General features: G+C 42.5%; 1 protein-coding gene across 5 annotated transcripts in view; it reads right to left on the bottom strand.

Annotated features, from left to right (window-relative positions):
* Window positions 1–14,000, bottom strand: part of Ablim1 (actin binding LIM protein 1) — a 186,827-nt gene that overhangs the window by 44,165 nt on the left and 128,662 nt on the right. For 4 of the 5 annotated variants that reach the window (XM_078045070.1, XM_078045097.1, XM_078045130.1 and 1 more), the window contains exons 7-8: window positions 6,816–6,903; window positions 3,742–3,800 (exon numbers count right to left, since the gene is read on the bottom strand). In XM_078045070.1, coding sequence (XP_077901196.1) covers window positions 3,742–3,800; window positions 6,816–6,903 — 147 coding nt within the window. Of the gene's footprint in view, window positions 1–999; window positions 1,084–3,741; window positions 3,801–6,815; window positions 6,904–14,000 lie in introns of all 5 variants that reach the window. The other variant, XM_078045117.1, reaches the window with a different exon arrangement.

Genomic DNA, 14,000 nt, shown 5'->3' with positions numbered 1-14,000 from the left:
CTGCCTGGCTGCTCCTGTGGAAGACGGAGTCCCTCACTGCTCCAGGAGGGCACACAAGGCAGGCCACACTCTTCTTCCTCATGCTCAGCAGCGGTCCCCCAAGAGGGCCCTTTCGAGCACTTCGGGCTCTCCTCTTCCTGGCATCGAGGTCTCTCTCTCACTGGCCCCTTGCAGCAGAGTAAAGAGAAAATGACTGTGGGCTCCTGGAAACCTGAGATCCAATCCTAGCTTTTCTGCTTATCAGTGGGGAAACTCGGAGAAGTTCTTTAACTGTGAGAGGCCTCAGTCTCAGTCTCTGTAAAATGGGATTAAGATTAACAACCTCCACAGGAACTACTAGGAGAGCAAATGAGAATCTAGATGGATACTCAGCCTCCACAGACGGGGGCCCACTCTCCCTTCGCAAATCCATTCTGGATCCAATCCCCTCCCCCCGGCACGGCTTCCCCCTGCTCGAAGCTTTTGGGTTCTCATTGGGCCTGTTGCTTTCTCCTCATCTCCACCTGTTCCAATCCTCTCCAGCCTCCAGAATTCAACTTAAAGACTGCATCTCTCAGGAAGTGTCCCTGGAGACCTTGGCCTCATGTGACATCCCCAGAGAATGTGGTGTTTGAGATCCAGGACGCGTGACATGTTTCTGTCCCATTTTATCATGACTTGTCTTTTCTCCCCTACGAGGCGAGATGGACAGCATCCAGGCTGGCACTGCACCCGGGAGTGTGGCCAATGTTTGTTCCTTGAACAAACATGGGTGTGCAGGACCACACGGCAGCTTTCTGTGCCCCGGCTTTAATGGAGGCGACACGTTAGCCACTGCTCTGAAGGCAAGCACCCATCAGAGCGAACAGCCCAGGCCAGAGCGTGAGGTGCACTCGGGTGAGGGCAGCACGGACTTCTGCAGGAGGGGACAAGTTACGTGAGGAAGGCAGCCACAGAAAGCCACAGAGAAGCCCAGGCCCACGGCAGCGGCTCCCAGCTCCGCCCAGACACAGCGCCAACCTGCAGAGACCGAGTCCGTCCTGTGCGGCGAATCAGACTTTTGGGATAAAAGAAATCAGAGGAAGAGCGGTGGATGTTGGGTGGCTGCCATGAAACCTGAGAAAAAGTAATAATAAACAACAAGATCCCTTATTCTGAAACCCTAGAAAATAAAAACGCCGAGAAAGAAACCAATTTGATAGCAAACGGCAAGTGACATCACTTCCATTGATGTACATGTGCCATTTGGGGGTCAGTTTGGGGCCCAAGTTTAAAGCATCTTAACTCGTCTTGAAATTACAATATCCTTATCTACATCCACCCCCCTTTCCATTTAGTCTGGCTCGAAGGGCTGACGGCATATGAAGCCAACCCAGAGGCGGTCATCAGATTCTGTTCTTACAAACGCCCCATGAGGTCTTCAATGACAAGAATGTGGATTACTTGGGAGGGCTGCTGAAAGATCCTTAAAACATTTTCATTTTGCTATGGAGACGGCGCTGATGTGACATGTGGTGAAAGGCCTAGGAACCTTGGCTGGGGATTTGCGATGTGTGGACACACCCTCAAGACAGTGCAAGACTCCATCTTCTCTTCAGACTCTGCTCGCCTCTCAGCCCTACCAACACCCCTGGGCCCCAACTCTGGGCACCCTCTGACCCCTTCCCCAGGGGCGCCCTCCTCCTCACTACTGGGCTTCCCAAGGACAGTCAGCCAGAGTGCTGACCTGGCCTCCCAAGTAGTGGATGCCAGGTTCAGGAGGAGAGTGCTGGAACTCTCTGGAAAGCTCACTGAGGGAACAAAACAAGAGCTCCTTTTGGCCAGAATGAAATATTTCACTAGTTGTTTTCATAAGCGTCTCCAGAGAGTTTCATCGAGATGTGAATCTTTATTTATTTACTTACTTATTTATTATCATTTTAGGAACATGGGTCCCAAACTCAAGTTATCTTTATAGAAAAAAAAGATGCACATTCCATTCAGTCTGGTCTCATGAGCACGCCTCAATTTGTCCCTGGCCCCTCCAGCCAAAGATTTCATCAGGGATTAAGTAAAAATGACTATTCAAAAAACGAAAAGCAAGCCTGTAGAGAGGGGAAGATGTGCTGGCTCCCTGGGTGGTTTCTGGGCAGCAGCCTCAGCTGTGCTGTGAATCGTACATTCTTGGGGCAAAAGTGACAGTAAGTACTGTCCTTAGTGTTCTCCTCTGTTATGAAGATAACTCATTTCCCAAGCATGCATGGTTCCTCTAAAGCCCCTCGCCAGTCTGGTGACAATATTCAAGAGAAATCCCGTGTGCTCAAGTTGAAGTTGTGTGTCAGGAAGCAGAACAGAACATCTGGGCATTCGTGGGCAAATCCCTCCCCTGCTCATATTTTTTTTTTTTTTTTGGTAGTTGGACACAATACCTTTATTTTATTTATTTATTTTTATGTGGTGCTGAGGACTGAACCCAGGGGCCTGTGTGTGCTAGGCAAGGGCTCTGCCACTGAGCCACAACCCCACCCCAGCCCCTGCTCACTCTTACCTTTATTCAATTATACTAAGAAAATTTTTCTTTTAACTTCTACTTAAAATCTGCTCATAATAACTGTGAATTCTAAGAGTACTACTTTTGTTCAGGGTTACAGGCAAGGGACAAGTTTCTAAAATATCCAAGTGGCAAAGTGTCTCTATCTGATATACAGATGACATCTGAGGAAGAAAAAAGAGAGAGAGAGAGAAATAAAAGCAAAGGGGAGAAAGCTCCTATGCATACGTCTGTTGCAATGAAGAGAATAAATAAAAGGCACCAGAAAATAAGAGCTGCGATTACTCAGGTGGCAAGCAAAGGGATCTGAAATCTGAGAACCATTTCTCAGAAGCCTAGTCATCCCTTCACAAGTCACACTTCGGTGACCAGGTCCCACGGGTGAACCATGGCTCTGCTGGAATTACACACGTCACGTAACACAGGCCTGCTCAGGGCAGATAAGAAAGCATTCCACACACTGGAGTCAGCCTCCAAAATAAATCCAGATCATTCTTTTCCTTGAGATAGCAAATGCTGTGAGGTCACGCTCCCGTGTTTCCATTGTACCCTCAAGTTAGCTAAACTGAGGGACTGAGATTCAGTCTGATTATTGCTCTGGGGGAAAAACAAACAACAAAACAAAAACCTTCATAGACCAGATGAGAAACTAGGGACGTGTGATCAGGATCCAGATTATAATCACAACGTGACAATGGTGTTTGCTTCTGAAACATAAAATACTGTCATCTGGAGGAGTTCTGAATATCGACCAACCTGCATGTCTGAGCTCGTCGTCGTTATTTTCCCCTAAGATTTTATCTGACAAGTCATCAATTCGGAGCTGGAGGTTGTTCCAGTGAGTTTGGATTTGAGAGCAATGGATGGAAGCAGGGCATTACAGGCTTAGTACAAAGCCATCTTGCAGGAAGGTCACCAGATGTTGGCTTTAGAACCAGGTGAATTATTTTTCCCCATCTGCATTGACTTTTGCTTGAATGCCTTAAGCTGACCAGAAAGGCAGGGCTTACTTTATCCAACACAAAGCATGTGGAGTAAAAATCACAACAATAAATTTAAGGCAGAAAAGAACCCCCTGAGCTGGCCAAATGGCCTTTGAACTTGGTTTGCTATGAGAAAAAACGAATCAGTAAAAAGGAATTTCACCCCAACCCTTGCCCCAAGAATTTGTGACTATGAAACCTGTGGCCTCCAAATGCACCTGGCATTATGGCTCTAATGGTTTTCCTTACCCGCAGTTTTTCCTCTGTCTTGGTAGATTGCTTACAGTCGGGATGCCAAACGGTGGACCCTGGAAAGACATGAAGCACCGCTCAGAGTAAAGGAAATGGAGAGAAGCCGCAGTCCTAGTGAACTGAGCTTCTGAGAGTGGCTCATATTCCTCTTTCCCTGTCATAGGAGAGCGTTAGGGCCCCATGCCCAGGTGGCTTATGACACTGAAGTCAAACAACTCTAAACCCTAGGTGAGGTTTCCTCATCTGGCCCAAGCTTGCTCATAAAGGTCATAGTTCTAGATCACAAGAATGGTTTAATGCAAGAGATATTTTAGCTCTTGACAGGTCTATTTAGTTTTTCTCTTTAAATCATATTATTATCCTTTAAAAGTAATGTCTGAGTGCTAGCTACATGCTGCATTTAATTTCAGAAATACAAGCCATGTTGATAGAACATCAAAACAATCAAGCTATTTGGTTGGAGAAATAAAGTCAAACTAGGTAGTCTATATCCAGAATATTCTGGCTATAGATAGTTTGTATATAGAAGATCCAGAAGTAAAACTAAGTTCTCATTGACCCAATTCTATACTCAGCTATCCTGAAGCAGGAAATTAAAATAACTGACAGCCAGGTTAAAATTACATTATCAATCCTGCAACCGCTTAATTAACTTTTTTAAAAAAAGTTTTGGTTTTAAACTAGTCACACAACTATTTTGGTGTTATTTCTTATACCTGGATCAATAGTTTCTCAGACTATGAAGTACTTTCATGGGTAGAACCCACAGCACAGAATTAAGCAAAACACTTACCTCTTAAAGAAAACTCTTATCTCCAGAATCCAGGGCCTGGCATATGATTGTATAGACCATATATGTACTATATGTCATCTATATAAGTATGGGCCATTTATACCACTATGCAAGTTCCACATCCGCCTAAGAGTTTGTTCAGATATAAGAGTTTGGACAGAAGAGTCTGAGCACTTAAAAAACCCAAGTTTTTCTAAGTGGAAAGTAGTGAGAAATTGACACACATAACAGTCTCAGCAGGAACATCAATCTTTCTGCATTTTATAGCTTCAGTCTTGATTTCTTTAAGCATAACCTCTGTGTTCTTGAAAGTCACCAATATTAAACTGACCTAAATTGCTTTATACCACTGAGCTAAAATAATATTCAATTAATGACAAGGAAATATATTTCATACCAGAAGAAAACTGTAAACTCTGTTTAAAAATCACCTCTACCTTGCTTCTCCCAGAGCCAAAAATAAAAAAAGAAAGAAAACCAAACAAGCAAACCCCAGACAGACACACCGGTCCCTTCAACACTAACTCTGGCTCAAAGGCTAACTACAAAGCACAGGAAATCTCTTAATGTGGAGAGCCGAGGCAGGCCAGGAGAACCTTCGCTGTGAAGGTGCTGCTGAGTGGGGGCACTGGCCGGAACATGGTCTGCACACAATGGCAGCATTGTTCTCCAGAGGTCAGACACGCCAGCAATGTGACTCTCAGATGCTGAGAAAGATGAAACTGCTCATTCTTCAAGGATGTGCCGAGAGGGCAGGCAAAGGGTACCACAGCACAACTCCAGAGATGTAGAACAATCCCTGGAATTCTAAAGGTAGCCCGTCTTGTAAATGTGCTATATTTGTGCACAACTTGAAACCACCCTCCTGCGTTCAGCTTCCAGAGCTGCTGTGGACGTGCAGAACTGCACCCGAGCAGATACAGGTTGACGTGGACGCCTGTGTCTGTCCTGGGAGTAAGTGACACACCAAAATCTAAAAGCAGGCCCCAGAGACCACATGGGGAATCGATCTGCTTTGTGCAGAAAAATGCAAAGCGACACCTGCCTATTGCCACTATAGCTGTACAGCCTGACCTTGGGAACACGTGTCCTATGAAGCCCCCATGAGACCACAGATGCAGTGCTTGTCACTGGCGTTCCCATGAGGCCTTTCAGCATTCAGTGGTGTTTTCCTCTGCAATTTTTCAGAGTGGTCACTCTAAAGCTGAAATGACACTGGGTTGTCCATTTCTTGCCTTGCCAGCAAATTTCGAGGGAATAGCCAGGACGGTCCTTTAACCCTCGAAAATCATTTCTACAGACTTTCAGTTGCACAGAAAGAAAATCGAGAGAGCAAAGCAAACCATTCATTAAACAGCCGCATGGTGTTATGCGTAAAGGGGAGTGAAGAAGAGGCAGGGGAACCGAGACCCGGCAATTATCAGAACTGAATAAGCAACCGCTCTTACAGTTCTCGCTAATTTTCCTGATGAACCTTGTCTAATTAATGACTCTTTTAAAAGATAAAAATAGTAAAATGTTTGTGCAGATGGTGCTGTTTGGCTGGTAGAGAATCTGCACCTAAATCCTCTCTGAGAGGCTTTGGGATTTGGGACAAAATAAAAATGGATCATCGTTTCACACTGGGAACATTCCTCAAAATTATTTTCAATTAAGAAAAATCTAAGGACTCCCTGGAAAGGAGTATTTCCTTGTCATCAGAAACGTCTCTGTTTCTTGTGTAGGGACTTGGCCCGTGTGCTTGTTCATTCCCTATTTTGATAGGAGAACTGTACTGTTTGAACAGGATGAAATGTGTCTGTGGGGGAATGCAGCAAATGTGAGCTTTTCTTCTGGAAAGCCAGAGAAGAGCATGTGGGAGACTTCAGACCATCCTCCCAGGACAGTGAAAGGAGAAAAGGAAAAGGAGCCACCAAATAAGGGACACTTCCAGAAATTTCTAGAAAGCTTTCTCTTCTTCGATCTTCTGTTTCCCAAACATATTCCTGAGGAGAGGTGGGGGGGAATTGCTGATTGCCACTCTTCCCTCTTATGGAACGTGGAGTCTTATTCATTCTTCCCAAGCAGCAACACACTCAGCTCATTTGTTAACAGCCCCAGGGGCTCCCAGCCAGAGAGCAACTGCTTGGCTGATTAAAGCTAACCCATGAGGTCACTTCTGGCCGCATTTGTGTTGGATTTGGGTAGCCTCTCAGCTAATAAAATGCCTCCTTCTCTAAAAACAATTCAACAAACACAGAAGGCTTTCTCTCCCTGAGTGGGAAAGAGTCCACCTTACCTTGAAGATACATCTCTTCTCCTTCTGTGAACATCTGGTTGCATCTGCTGCATCGTGCACAGCTGGGGTGATAATGTTTGTCACCTGCCTGCAAGAGAAAAGGCAGGGACATTTAGCCGGCTCCTTGACATGGCTCCAGGCTCTTTTTTGGATTTAGAAGAAAAGAGAAGATGCTGAGACATGGAAAATAATTGACTGACCAAACTCCCCACAGCAACAGCCCTATAGTGAAAAAGCTGACCTCCACCTCGCTGGAACTAGAAAGGCCCGAAGGCCAGCTACTTGTACCTGCCACAGTGGGGCTGCCTTGCCCCTCAGGAGTCTTGGCTTCCAATTCTCTCCTGTCCTGGACTTGCCTGGATCATTGCCAGTTACACACCATATGCCTGAGATGAGTTGATGCCATCTCCCAAAAACCCCACCTCAAAAGCAGGAACACAGAAATTCATGTTGGAAGCTAATGTCAGTTTATATGAAAGCAATAAAAAATAAGTGATCTTTATACTTAATGTGTTCTTGCTTTCCTGGCTTAAACATGAGAAATGATAAAATCTACCCAGCATGCAGCAAGGCAAGAAACACCATCGTAAAAGACATCATTCACTGCTTTTTTGTACAGAAAGAGCCCAAATTCTCTCCTAAGCCAAGCTCTTATGTTAAGAGTTTTCTGAGGAAGCACATTACTGAGGTAGCTCTGCATTATTCTCTGGCATTTCACATACTTAAATACGACAGATGTCATCACAGTAAGTGTTGACTACCCCAAAGCAAAGTGTCACTGGACACAGGGACAATTCTCTAGACAGGTGCCAAGTCACATTAAAGTCATGCTTCAAATGCAAGCTAGACAAAACCACAATACTTTCATTCAAGCTTAGCAAAAAAATTCTTCACCATCTAAAAATTATCAAATGTATTTTATCATTAAAACATTTTTATCAATCAATAATCATCATCCCCCTGACCCCCACTAAACCACATGCAAAGACAGCACTGAGAAAGTTATGGCTACTTCCTGCTTCTGAACCTGCGTGAAACCCCAACAGGAAATTAGAGGTCAGGTTGAGATTTCATTCTCACACCCTCCTGCAGGAACTACAAAAGCCCCTTGGCAACCAGAGCATGAGATGTTGTCAGCTCTTCAAGATGATCCAAGCCAGAAAGAAAGTTCTTTAAGTTAAAGCTAGAAATGACATCTTTTCACTGGTGCCTGCCAGAAAATCCCAGAAAAGGTGTTCTTGTCCACTTGCTTTTCATTTTTTTAATTATTTATTTTGTGTTTTTAAAAATTCATTCATTAATTAATTTGTTCTAATTTGTTGTGATAGCAGAATGCATTTAGATTCATAGTACACAAATGGAGCCCACTTTTTCATGTCTCCATAGTACACAAAGTAGAGCCACACCATCCGTGTCTTCATACATGTACCTAGGGTAATGATGTCCATCTCATTCCGTAGTGTGGGTGTAGTGGGTAGTAATTGTGGCAGAGGGTGTGAGAAGTAAGAGAAGCAATGAAGTGGCTCCTGCCCTGAAGACATCTGGTTTGGGGCTGGGGCTCAGCAGGAGAGTGCTTGCCTAGCAAGTGCGAAGCCCTGGGTTCAATCCTCAGCACCATATTAAAATAAATAAATAAATAAAATAAAGGTACTTTGTGCAACTAAAAAAATAAATACTTAAAAAAAAAGACATCTGGTATCAAATGGAAGTGAAAGGAACAAGGAAGAAGACTTTAGTTCTAAACAGGCTGGCTCAGCTAGGACCTCAATACTGAGGTCCAAGTTGGTTTGGACAATCCTTGGATTCTCAGGGACAATGTAGGTGAAAGAATAAAGGGTCCTTGCTAGGAATCTGGTATAGTTTGCAGTAAAAAGTACACCCTTCAGTAAACTAAGAACAGAAAGAAATTTCTTTGGGCAGATAAAGTGTCTTTATCATATTTAATAGTGAGACATTAGAAGTACACTCATTAAAGATGGAAACAAGACAAAGTTCACCGATACCATTTCTACATTGTTTGGGTCTTAGCTAATGTGAAAAGTCAAGAAAAATAAATAAATATAGTGATCACTAATAGAAGAGTTCAGTTAAGTGACTGGATTAAAAAATCATAAAAGAATTATTTCCTATCCATTAGTAATAAAAATTAAATGTAATGGGAAAACAGGTCTTTGTTTGTAATAGCAACAAGTAAGCCCTCCAATGTAAGATCTGTATAAAGATGCAGGGTGTGGTGGCACATGCCTGTAATCCCAGCAGCTCAGGAGGCTGAGACAGGAGGATTGAGAGTTCAAAGCCAGCCTCAGCTACTTAGAGAGGTGCTAAGCAACTCAGTGAGACCCTATCTCTGAATAAAATACAAAATAGAGCTGGGGATGTGGCTCAGTAGTCCAGTGTCCCTGAGTTGGATCCCTGGTATCCCTACCAAAAAAAATCTGTATAGGAATAAATTATAGAACTTAACTAATGGATATAAAAGGCCTAAATAGAAACATGTAATATTTCTGGATGGGAAAATTAAATATTATGAAGATGTTGATTTATTTAAAATGAACCTGTTAATGCAATGCATTTCTAATAAAAATTCTCAGAGGAGTTTCCTTTGGAAACTTTGTGGGGAAGGGGGAAGCCGTAGGTTTCCTTGTCATATGGCTTTTCCCCATAAGTTCCTATGGAAGAAAAAGAATGCACAAAAATACAAAGATTTTTTTTTCAAAAAGAGAGCACCAAAGAGAGGGAATTTTCCTTTCCTGATATAAGATTATTTTCTAAGGCTAAAATAATTAAAGTATTTAAATATCAGTGTTAGGGGGGAAAAAATCAATGGAACAGAAGACCTGTTTTATACTCATACATACAAAAGCATTTAGTTTGTTAATTTTGATATTTCAAATACACTAAAAGAATAAATTATTTAATAAATGATGATGATAGCTTAGTGGTAGGGCACTTGCCTAGCATGTGGGTTTGCTCTCCTGCACACCAAAATAATTATCAATAAATAATAATAATAAAGTGATGAAGACAATTGGTTCTCCACTTACAGAAAGATAAATCTAGATTCCTAAATCATAACTACACAAAAACAAACTTCAAAGAAGTTATAAAACTAAAAGTAGAAACAAGATTAAAGCAGTATAAGAAGAATATATAGAAGGCTTTTGCAATAAATGTGGGATAGGAAGGCTTTCCTAAGGAAGGAAAAACCCAGAAATAATAAAGACAAGTACTGACTAATTAATGCACAAAACCCCAAAATCTCTATACATAAAGAAAGAAGACAAATAACAGAAAAATTTTTTTGCCACACATTTCAGGCAAAGAATTATTCAGAATATATTAAAAAATCCCTATAATGAAATAAATTAATGGCATATGAACACAAGGGAATTTTCAGAAAAAAATGTAGATTATCCAAAAAAATAAATAATTTGTTTAACCTTATCAGTAATCAGGGAAAAACAGCTTTGGCAGGGGGTGGATCCATCAAATTGGCAAAGACAAAAAAAAAGACAGTGTGAGGAAGAAGGCATTGTGACACTGTTGGTGACCAAAATCCTTCCTGGAAGGCAACTTGGTCATGTCTATTAAGATTTAATATGCACATGCCCTCTTACCACAATTCCATCTCCAGGAAGAAATCCTGCAGTTTCCTACGTATGTGCCCAAAGGTGTAGGTACTAAGGATAATCAGTAATATTTCATTTACAACAACAACAAAGAAACAGAACACAACCCAAATAAGGAAGCAGTTAAATGAAATGGTGAATCTTATGTAACCCCTAAAAGAACAAACACTCCTTACATACTCACACGGACAGAGTTCAAACAAATATTTGGAGTTCACACTAATGATGCTAATGGGAAAAAAAAAAGCAGCAAAAATACTGCCTATTACAGAGCCCTACATAAAGTAGTGGCAAAAGCATGGTGAACTGAATAAGTGCGACTGGATTCAAATCCAGATTCAGGATTTGAAGGCAACATGCTCACAATTTTCAGCATCTACATCCATAAAATGGGTGGAAGAGTTGCAATCACCTCCTAGAGTCAAGGAGAGGACTATTAGGACCCTAACATCTTTCTTGGTGCCATGATAAGTGCTTGAAAATACTTACATGAACCCCTGATCAGTCCTCCAAGGCCGGCAGTGTTGCCATTTTTCATATGAGAGGGACATACTATGTGTGTATGGTTTTTTTTAATGAGTATCCAGGCATGGAGAAGAGAGAAGAATGTCAACCAATTAGTGTGCTACGGTTACCTCTGGGGAGAGAGGTAGGAATGGGCAAAGAGCAGCCTTTTGTATCATCTCAGCTGCTGACAACAGGAATGTGTTTTCATGTTACTCTGTAATAGGACCTAGAGGCAAGAGCCCATGACCCCTCGAGTCACAACACCTGGGCTGGAGTTTTCATCTCAGTCTGCACTGAAATACCATCTTGGGCAAATCACAGGCTCGGAACTTCTAGTGCAGAGAAGATATGACACTAATAAAAATGAACTTTTTATTGGGCTTCTTGGTGTCCGTTACTGTTTTACATACTTGATAAACATTTAGTGAATCTGCCTCGATCACCTGAGGCGGACAGAACTGTGATTACCCCTACCTGAAATATGAGAAGTCTTGACATATGAGGTCTGGAGAGGTTTAGCAACTTGCTTGTGGCCATGCAGTTAGAAGTGGAGGGTATATTCTTCAATAGAATCAATAACCGTGCAATACTCCACCGCTGTAACTGCCTTACATTGTCAATGGATGAAGAACTGAGTGACATTTTGAAAATGGTGTGATGTACTGCACATAATAATAATGATGATGGTGAATATGACAATCTATTAGCTCTCTGTGCAGAGATGATCTCAGGGCCATTCCTAAGACTTGTGAGTATGGCTATACAGATGCCACCTTTCCCAAACATAGGCATAGGAGAGTGAGTATGTTGGGTCAACTGTCACACAAGATGGATGGAATCATTAGCACAAACCCTGCTAAGAAATAAAATCATCACACTGCCAGGACAGCTGACTTGACCCGTGCACTTGCTTTATGCCAAGATTCTGAACACATCGACAAATTCATGTCACATCCAGAAATTCAGGGCCACAGGCAGTTTGAGAGCTTCCGAGAGTCTTTCTGCTTCTGGAAAAGTGCAGGCCTGCAGGGCTGTGGGGTCAGGGACTCCAGGACAAGGGAGCCCCTCCATTTCATGGGTGAGCCCCGCTCTGCTTCATTTCTCTTTATACCAGCAACCGTGACAATTCTTGGGCCTGGAAAAGCTGAAGAGAGCAGAAGACACTGGCTAGCAAACCAACCAACCAACCAGAACTGGATGGAGCTGAATCAGTTATTTAAACTAGTGTCATTTTTAGAAGAAGGAAAAGTATTTCAGATCATGAGCAAAATGAAAGATTAACTAGCACCCACAAGGAGAGATGAGAAACATGACTCCCTGCCGGAAGGTTAGTCATCTCTTGATGACTAATCTGTAAAGCACAGTAGGGCCTTGTTGTGACAGGTGACTGTTGGCACACAACCTGCAGCTCTAGCCACATTCTGAGAGGCCAGAGCTTGCCAGAGTGATGACCCTCACTATTCTCTGTCCATCTTTGCACCTTGCCACTCAAAATGCTCCTAATCTCATTTTCTGCAGTCCTACATATTAAATGCACATGGCAAAAGACCACATTCTGGCTGACGTTCAGCTCATAAATGATTTGCCTATTGAGCTGAGTTTTACAAAGCACCTGCCTATACATTTAAAGTGCTAAAATGTGCTTGTTTTTAATAGCACTGGTTGAATCAGATGTTTCTGGTTATTAACACTGTTTGGTTAATTTCTAATTTAAAGTGTGAACTTCAGCCCACAATCTAGAATTCTGGGGAAATACTATCTACTCTAAGGCAAAATTCAGTGTTAAGACACCAAATGTTTGATGAAACCTATTATCTGCAAGGGGAGAAGGCGGCTCTGAATTCCTTATGGAAACCAGGTATAAGGAAAGGACTCCATGATTTAAATTAGGAGCTTTGAGTATTATCCTCTAACTTGCTAGGGGGGGTCTCAAGTATGTCAGTACCTACCCTCTCCAAACTCCAGGACCCGTATCTGAAAAATGTGAAAAAAAAGTGCTGGACCAGATAATTTCAACTCCCATTCAGCTATAAAATTCTATGTTTCCGTATAAAATCAAACACTGCTATACACTCACAGGGTCGTGTTCACAGAAAGCTATTAAGATAAAGAAAGGACATTATCGATGGTAAGGAGTGGAGCTTAACAAATAACTCCCTAGTGTCTGAGAGTCAGGACAAATTCTGAGGGCTCGGTGGAGCCCTGTGTCTACTGGGCACAGAGAAAGAGAACGGCGATCATGGAGCCCTTCCCTGGACAATCTGCTCTCTGATAACCCGCTGAGCTCCTGACTGCAAACTGCCCTTAGCTTCTCTTTCCCTCTTCCTCTTGAAGTACTCTACCCCAACTCAAATCCTCGAGGTCAACCTTTACTCATTTAGAGCTCTGCCTGCCTTCTTCTGAAAAGACTTGCAGAGGCTTACTGGAGAAGGCCAAGGTTCAAGAACAATTCATCAAAACCTTAAAACTTCACAGACTACCAATAAACTTATGGTAATTTGAGTGTCTTGGTACTGAAGCCAGAAAAGGAGAATAATGGGACACAAAAGTCTCACTGCCTGAAAAACTGTCACCAGAGAGGCAAGCTTCTAAATCAATAGCAGTCACCGTAGGCGGAAGTTCCATAAGTCTTTGTTCTGTGCCAGGCACTATGCCAGGTACCTCCAGTGACTTGTCTCACCATAACTTTATAACATAGGTGACATTTTACAGTCTTACTCCACAAGAAAGGAAACCAAACCAAAGCCCCCAGTGCTTCCAGAAGGAAGAGCCAGGCTTCAACTCTAGGTCCTCATGTCTATCACTGCTTCCCACAAGAACCAAAGGGATTCTCAGTTGGGGACCTTCAATTATGAAACCGAAAAATATCTTCAACAGTAATTTCCCTGATGGTAGAATGTGTTCAGGTTGTTTCTCACAGAGACCCTTCAGAACTACCAAGGGTGTGGCACTGAAAGACCACTGCATGAAGTCACTTCCATAGGAGAAGTTACACAATCAAGGCTACCTTTGTAGTTTTTTTTTTTTTTTTAAAGATCTAACTTGATTC

Source organism: Ictidomys tridecemlineatus, chromosome 1 (assembly GCF_052094955.1).
Source record: "Ictidomys tridecemlineatus isolate mIctTri1 chromosome 1, mIctTri1.hap1, whole genome shotgun sequence".
NCBI classification, from domain to species: Eukaryota; Metazoa; Chordata; class Mammalia; order Rodentia; family Sciuridae; genus Ictidomys; species Ictidomys tridecemlineatus.
This window is presented reverse-complemented; position numbering and strand designations above follow the sequence as displayed.